The following is an 8,244-nucleotide window of genomic DNA, read 5'->3' as shown; positions in this document are numbered from 1 at the left end:
CGCCCACTGCAAACCCCAGCCGTCTGGGGTTAAGCGTCCAGACTCCACCCCAACTCCACCCCGCCCTGCTCTCCAACCTAATTTCTTACCGCTGCCAACGCTTGTCCTCCGTATTGGGTCGGACTGCAGATGAGGGGCGGGTAGATGTGGATTCCGCTTGGAATCTCCTGCCAACCCCGGCATTTCATCTCTGCAGGGCTGCTTCCTGTTTCCTCCGCCTGGGGGCTTTGCCAGGTTCACCGCTGTATCCCCAGCACCTGGAACAGTGCGTGGCATGCAGTCAGCCCTCACTAAATATCTGTTGACTAAATGCATCTCTGTAATGGTAACACCCATAGGGTGTTGTGGGAATGAATGATTCTGTGCAAGTACCTTGTGATATGTTACAAAAGTACTATTCGCTAAGTTTCTCTAATAACAAAGCATAAATATGTATATATATGCTTTGTTATAAGAGAACAAAGCATATATATATTTTATATATATATATAATATATATATATTTTAAGTACTATTCACGAATTGGTTACCCGGGAATACATACCTACTTCTCCATCACAGTCTCCCTCCAGAATTATGCCAAATCATCCTACCTTCTTCTGAAAGTGTTTCCTGACTCTAGTACTATTACTGTGGATGTGCATGCCTAGTTATACACAGTTGTGCTCTGAAGAAAGAATCTTTACTTATTTCATTTCCTGAATGGATTGCATGTGCTGAAAGAGCAGGGAATGGAGTCAGATGTTGGACCCGATGCCAGCATTGCCGCCTATTGGTCGGGTTACTCTGGCAAGTCATTTCCCCTCTCTGGGCCTCAGTGTCTCCATCTGTAGCCTTCCCGGGTCTGGGATGCCACCCACGTGAGCAAGGATAGACGTGCCACACGGGGACGCGTCAGTCGCCCGCGCTTTCAACCTCCCTCCAGGCGCATCCTTCTTTCCCAAGTTGCGGCACGCCTCCGGGACGCCCTCCACAGCTCTAGACTTACGAGGTGACCGCGAGCTAAAGCTAAAGGGAGCCGCTGAGGGGCTTCCCTGGCTTGGCCTACGGGGACCGCCTGAGTGCTTACCCCCTCGCCCCTCCCTCGCGGCCTCCACCCGCTCATCGGCCCCTCTCCCCCCCACCACCCCGCCTTTCTCCCCGCCCCGCCCTCCCGCCCACCCGCACGGCGCATGCGCCGCCCGCAGAGCGTGTTTTTATAAAAGTCCAGCTTCGACTGGAAACTTCAGTTTGTTGGCTGTAGTAGCAGGTAGCAAAGTGTCTCCTAGGACTTGAGTACTCCGGTAGCCCCCGCGGCTGGAGAGCAAGCGATTACCATGGACGGGTTCCATGTAAGTCGTTTCAACCTGCTTTTTCTTAAACGTATTACAAACACATGAATTTACAGCGCAACCCCTCTCCGAGCGGGCCGAAACGACCAGAATATTGGAGGTGCCCGTGCCCCGGAGAAGAGGCATAGAAAGGAGTTTTCATGCGCTTGCCTACGGTCGGAGTGGGTGGGGGCGGGGGGTTGGACTGAAATCTTTTTCTAAGTAGAGGAGAAAAGATGGGAACGACCGTTTCGGTGGCTGCATGTGTCTCCTCCTTAAGTTCTGCGGCGCGCGCCGGGTTTGCACGCTGTTTGCAAACAGAACATTCCGTGCACAAGTGCACGGAAGATGTGCGCGCTGCCAGAGACCGTGGGTCTCTTCCTCGGGGGAGCGGGGGTTTCTTTTGGAGCGAATTACATGATCTGAATTTGGAGGTGGAGGGCGGCGCGCCGGGGCTGAGTTCCCAGAGGGAGACTGCGCCCGTGGTTAACTTCAGGGGCAAAGGCGCCTGGGGACCACTCTTGGCGTTGGGCGCGTGTTCGCTAAACTCTGCTGCCCGCGGAGCTGTGCCAGTGCCCGGGCACTGTGAGCAGAGGGCGGACCCACCGTGCCGCTTGGCTGAGGTGCCTGCGCGTTGGCCGCAGCAGGGAGGTGGCCGGGAGCAGCCCGCGCCACTGAGGATTGAGGGAGAGACATCGCGGGCGTCGCCAGTGCCGCGAGTGGGCCCCGGGGTTCTGGAGTTGGGGTTCGTGCAGAAGTTGAAGGAGTATATAAGCGGTCACGGTGCAGCAGCACCCCGAGGTGTGCGCGGCGGGGACTAAGGGTGGAGTGAAGGGCTGGGAGGGCACCTGGGCTGCCGGTAGTTGCGGCGCAGACACGCAGGTGCAAGTGGGGAGACAGTTGGGCTCTCACCGAGCCCGGTTGCGCCATTTAACCGTCGGTGGTTTCCTGGAGCCTTTTGAAATCCCCTTGGTAGGGAGGCTTTTCGTTTCCCTCAGCGGCGCGCGATTCAAAGGCTCCCGCGGCGGAGCCGCCCAATCTCTCCCCAGCACCCTGCAGGATGCGCCTGGCGTGCGGCGGGGCCAAACCGTTGAGCCACTGCCTGCCGGCGGTGGGCGTGGTGGGCCGCGCGGAGGGCTGGAGCTGGACCACCCGGCCCCCAGCGCGCCCTCCGTCTGGAGGCTTCCAGCTTGCAGACCTCCCACCCCATTAACTGGATCCGTGGCGGGATGGGAAGCGACCCGGGAGAGTGAGGAAATGAAACTCGGGGCGAGGACCACGGGTGCAGACCCCGTGACTTTCCCCTCCCATTAAAACGCTGTGCTCGCTAACGTCCCAAAGGCGCCAAGTGATAAAAATGGGTTTGGCAGAGAAACCCACGCCCCTGAGCAGCGCCGGTGGGAGTGAGGGTTCCTCGCTTCTGACACCCCACCCCCCGCCCCCAAGCACCAAAGCCCTTCGTTTAAGACCGCATTCCCCTTCCCCACTACGTGTTGCTTGAAGTACGGAATGGTTTGTGTTTAGACAGTCGTGGAGAGAAGTGTTTCATGCCTTAGAACAAGAGTCTTTCGGACCCCGCAGTGCTTCTTCCTCCCCGCTTCCCTCTCCTGGCGAATCTTCATAGAGAAAGTTAATCCCAGCTCCTCGGAACACGAGATTCTGCCCCCAGTCCCACCATCATGCCGCCTAGGAGTGGCCTCTTTGTGTTTTGTTTTGGTTTTTTTCTTCCCAAGGTTTTTCCTTCCCTCTAGTGGGCGGGGTAGAAGAGTTAGCAAAGATGTGACTTTGGAACCCAAAGAATCTCATCGCTCTCTTGTTTTGAACAAAGAATTTTGTAACTGGTTCTCCTAATGAGGGATATAATGAAGCGACTGTGGGGGAAGATGGGAGGAGAGTTGTAGGAGTCTAGAATAATTCCCTTGTGCTCTTACCCCAGTACTTCAGTGGGAGCAGAATTTCCTGAAGCAGGCCGGGCTGAGTTGGTTTTTATAAATTGCTTTTTTTAAATACCGGAAACATTGTTTTGAACTTCGGGAATGCCTGCCGAACTTGAAAGTGAATGTCCATTCCCTTGCCTTTTTCAGATATTCTCTTCAGATAATTACACAGAGGATGACTTGGGCTCAGGAGACTATGACTCCATAAAGGAACCCTGCTTCCGGGAGGAAAATGCCCATTTCAACCGTATCTTTCTGCCCACTGTCTACTCCATCATCTTCTTGACTGGCATAGTGGGTAACGGATTGGTCATCCTGGTCATGGGTTACCAGAAGAAACTGAGAAGCATGACAGACAAGTACAGACTGCACCTGTCTGTGGCAGACCTCCTCTTTGTCCTCACACTTCCCTTCTGGGCAGTCGATGCCGTGGCAAACTGGTACTTTGGGAAGTTCCTGTGCAAGGCAGTCCATGTCATCTACACAGTCAACCTCTACAGCAGTGTCCTCATCCTGGCCTTCATCAGTCTGGACCGGTACCTGGCTATCGTCCATGCCACCAACAGTCAGAGGCCAAGGAAGCTGTTGGCTGAAAAGGTGGTCTATGTTGGTGTCTGGATACCTGCTCTCCTGTTGACTATTCCCGATTTCATCTTTGCCAACGTCAGGGAGGGGGATGGGAGGTACATCTGCGACCGCTTCTATCCCAATGACTTGTGGGTGGTGGTGTTCCAGTTTCAGCACATCGTGGTTGGCCTTATCCTGCCGGGTATCGTCATCCTGTCCTGCTATTGCATTATCATCTCCAAGCTGTCCCACTCCAAGGGCTACCAGAAGCGAAAGGCCCTCAAGACCACAGTTATCCTCATCCTGGCTTTCTTTGCCTGCTGGCTGCCCTACTACATTGGGATCAGCATCGACTCCTTCATCCTCCTGGAAATCATCCAGCAAGGGTGTGAGTTTGAGAGCACTGTGCACAAGTGGATTTCCATCACCGAGGCCCTAGCCTTTTTCCATTGTTGCCTGAATCCCATCCTCTATGCCTTCCTTGGGGCCAAATTTAAAACCTCTGCCCAGCATGCACTCACCTCTGTGAGCAGAGGGTCCAGCCTGAAGATCCTCTCCAAGGGAAAGCGGGGTGGACATTCTTCTGTTTCAACCGAGTCAGAGTCTTCGAGTTTTCACTCCAGCTAACACTGGACTTTTATACATTAAAGAACTTTTTCTGAAGTTACACATTTTTTCAGATATAAAAGACTGACCAACACTGTACAGTTTTTATCGACTGTTGGACTTTTTTTCTTGTGTGCCTTTAGTTTTTGTGAGGTTTAATTGACTATTTATATAAATATTTTTTGTTGTTGTTTCATGTTGATGAGCGTCTAGGCAGGACCTGTGGCCAAGTTCTTAGTTGCTGTATGTCATTGTAGGACCGTAGAAAAGGGAACTGAACATTCCAGAGTGTATAGTGAAATCACTTAAGCTAGAAACTATCCTCAGCTGTTTGTAAATAAATAATCTGTCCATTCCAGTGGAACATTTTCTTTTTCCTGCTCTTAAATTGTTTGGTTACACTATGTGATTTTGCTGTAGAAGGTGGCACTTTTAACCAAAGCCTGAAGTGGTATAGAAATGCTGGTTTTTCAGTTTTCTGGAGTGGGTTGATTTCAGTACCTACAATGTACAGCCTTGTATTAAGTTGTTAATAAAAGTACATGATAAACCTACTTAGTGTTATGTTCTGATTTCTATTGACATTCCTTGGGCTGGCAGAAGTCAAAAATAACAATAGATACCTGCATGGCATGTCAGATCCTGTCCTAGGTATTTTAGTTGTAATATTTTACTTAATCCTTATCACAACTCTATGATAGGCTGTGGTTCTATTATTACTAACATTTTGTAGAGCAGGAAACCAAAGTACAGAAAGCCTAAGTGACTCGGTCAAAGTATAGTAAGTAAGCACGATGAATATCTCAAACCAGGTAATGTGACTTCAGTATCTGAAGTCTTAACCACTCTTAACTCATGGAAGTTTAGAAATATCCAGCCAGTACATATTGCTATGAAAGATAATCTTCCCGAAGGATAAATGTGCATAAAGAAGAAAAGGAATGCAATCCCATGTTTTAGATTTTACTACTATCATCCCCTTGTGTACTCCGGGTCTGTGCCAGCCAGGCATTGTATGCTCTTCTCATCTACGCCTCTCAATCTAGATGTCATCACGCCCTTTTGACAGGCGAGGAGACTGAGGTTCAGAGACTTGCCATAACTTGCACTTTCAAGGGGACATACCAGGAGCTGACTCCATTCATCCTTCCAGCCCTTGCTCTTAACCATTACCCACTGTTGTCCCCCAGAACACCTGGTCATAAGGCAACTGAACTGCTATTGAAAATAAAAGCCAAAAGCCAAAAGTGAATGTTTTCTTCATAAAATTAACCATGCCCAAAATACCCCTCTTGCAATATCCACTATGCAAATCTCAACACTTAATCTCTTGCAACATCTAGCACCTCAAGGGTTCAGCCAAGCAGATAAAAGTTAAATTGGTGCTTTCAGAGCTCAGAAGAAAGGTCCATTGATGCTAGCTCCCCATTGCCCACGTTTTGCACAAGATTTTGGAGTCTCATGTAACATCACCCGTAGGTATTTACACTACCATTGTGCAAGCCCCAAGCTCTTGAGTACATTTCAGCTCCGGTCTCCATTTAAAGATAATTTCTAAACTATAGTAGCCATACCTGTCTCACTTTGTGACACACACACAGCACTCCAGGCATGCACTCAAAGATAATAACCAGGATATAATTAAGGCACTATTTGGTCTACTTTTCATAATTGTTTCTGGCACAGAAAATCCATTTTGGAGGAAAAATTGCAATGTCTTATCTTTCTGAGGCAAATCACATTTGTTGAAGACAAATTATAGATCCTGTGAAGGGAAATAATTTAATTACTTAAAATAGAATCCAATTTGGCTGTACATTTTTGCTGCAGTCTATGGAGCTGGGATAATTCAAAGTAGTATTCCTATTCCACTTGAGAACACAATTAGATTTTACATAGGAAATTATCTTGAGGTTTCTTGGTTTTTTACCCTGGGAAGCCTAATTGGATCACCCTTCATTTAAGCATAGTTTTACATGTTCTCTCTCAAAGGCTTAGTCTTAAAGCCGTGACCATTGTAAAAGACTTCACTTGAACTTTCTCTATAAATATTTATTCTTGAGGAGACAATAGAAGAAATCCTTGGAAGGAATTCTTTTTCTTTCTCATCTTAGCTTGAAACCTTGTCACCCCAGATTCCTCGCCTCTGCCCTGGAGTCACAACAAAAGGAACTGAGCTGAAACAAAATTCCCAGTGTCACCAGTCTTAATGGATATTTCATTCTCCTTTGGAACAAAGGTGGGATATCTCTTTTTCAAAAAGAAAAAAAGCCTTGGCTCTCTCCCTGCCCTGAAAGCTCCCCACCCCTATCATTCTCTGTCCTGACCCTGCCATTTCCAAGCGGCTCCAAAGCATTCCCTGTGTGGTGGTTTGTCTGACAATGCTGGGAAAGCCAGTCTGCTGGCCAGCCCTTGCATGAAGTAGCTGATTGTTCCCTTTCCTCATCCCTTATGAATGGGGCCCTTGAAGGTCAGTAATGTAGATCCAGTTGTATAATGGAAGCTAAAATATTTAAATTGTATGCATGCTGCCAATAATGGTATAAATATGACATCTGAGTTATTAATAACATTAAGCCTGTAACTGGGGAGGAAAGTGGAAGTTTTTATCTTGCCAAGCCTTTGTTTTCCTAAAATGCCACTTGGCAATTCAGCTCTCCCTACTGTGGGCTTCTCAGCCTCCTTTTGTGGTTATGCCTGTATCCAAGTAATCATTCTGGGGTACTCTTTTAAGAGGATAACCTACAGGCTTTATTCTAATAATTTCAACTAAGTGTCTGTGACTTTCTCCAAGCTTACTGTCAGTAAATAAAGGCACCACAAACAGAACTGAGTTGTCATTATTCCCAGGTAATAATACTCACTTAAGAGGGTCCAGGACCACTGGAGACAAGATTCACATTACCTTAGAAAATAATCTAGGCGGCCCCAACACTTGGAAATGTGGCACTGAGCCTGGCATTGTGGGGATTTACCCAGCGCACTTTGAGGAGGTCTCCACTTGGCTGTCAAAGTGGCTTATCCGGTAAGTGCTGGAGAGATCCAAAAGTTAGCCAGAGGAATGGCCTAAGAGGAATGTTGGAGCCTCAGGGACCCATAAAGTAGTGGAGACAAATCCTTTCAGAGCAGTGGCTCTCAACTGGGGGTGATTTTTGCACCCCAGGGAACATTTAGTAAGGTCCAGAAACATTTTGGGTTATCACACTGGCGGGTGGGTGGGTGGGTAGGAGGGTAGGTGAGGTGCTACTGGCATCTAGTGGGTAGGGGCCAGGGATGCTGCTAAACATCCTACGATGTACAGGACAGGCACCCACAACAATTACCCAGCCCAAAGTGTCAACAGTGTTCAAGACTGAGAACAAGTTTTTAAGGTGACGGCCATGGGATGAAAATTATTATCAAAATAAGGATACATCCAACCAGCATAATTTCATGACATTATCACTGGACAGGGTCCCAAGGTCTCCCTTTAGCCTCCTTTATTCTGTCTCATTTCAATGCTTTTTTACCCCCACTTTACTCAACTCACACAATTCTCTTTCACCCTGATTTCAATGTTACTTTGTCATAACGAACATATCTTTCTGTTTGTTTTCTGCCTTCCTGCCATTCTAAGAAGACATCCCACAAAGGGAAATACATGGTAAAGGGTGACTGCTGATGATTCTCTAGTTCCCACCCAATATCTGTCGCTCTAAAGACCACCATGTTTACTCATTTAATCCTCACCACAGCCTGTGACTCAACCAGGAACACTTCCCGTCTTTCTCCTTTTATTTGAAAAACAAGGAGTGATTGAGGTACCAGCCCATTGTTCCACTGTC

At 48.2% G+C, this 8,244-nt stretch overlaps 1 protein-coding gene across 1 annotated transcript; it reads left to right on the top strand.

The window, feature by feature from the left end:
* The first annotated feature begins 1,226 nt into the window (after window positions 1–1,226).
* Window positions 1,227–4,972, top strand: CXCR4 (C-X-C motif chemokine receptor 4). Its single transcript, XM_007129486.2, has 2 exons — window positions 1,227–1,331; window positions 3,395–4,972. The coding sequence occupies exons 1-2, from the start codon at window positions 1,317–1,319 to the stop codon at window positions 4,439–4,441; spliced, it is 1,062 nt and encodes a 353-aa protein (XP_007129548.1). The 5' UTR covers window positions 1,227–1,316; the 3' UTR covers window positions 4,442–4,972.
* Window positions 4,973–8,244: the final 3,272 nt, after the last annotated feature.

This window comes from Physeter macrocephalus, chromosome 2 (assembly GCF_002837175.3).
Source record: "Physeter macrocephalus isolate SW-GA chromosome 2, ASM283717v5, whole genome shotgun sequence".
NCBI classification, from domain to species: domain Eukaryota; kingdom Metazoa; phylum Chordata; class Mammalia; order Artiodactyla; family Physeteridae; genus Physeter; species Physeter macrocephalus.
This window is presented reverse-complemented; position numbering and strand designations above follow the sequence as displayed.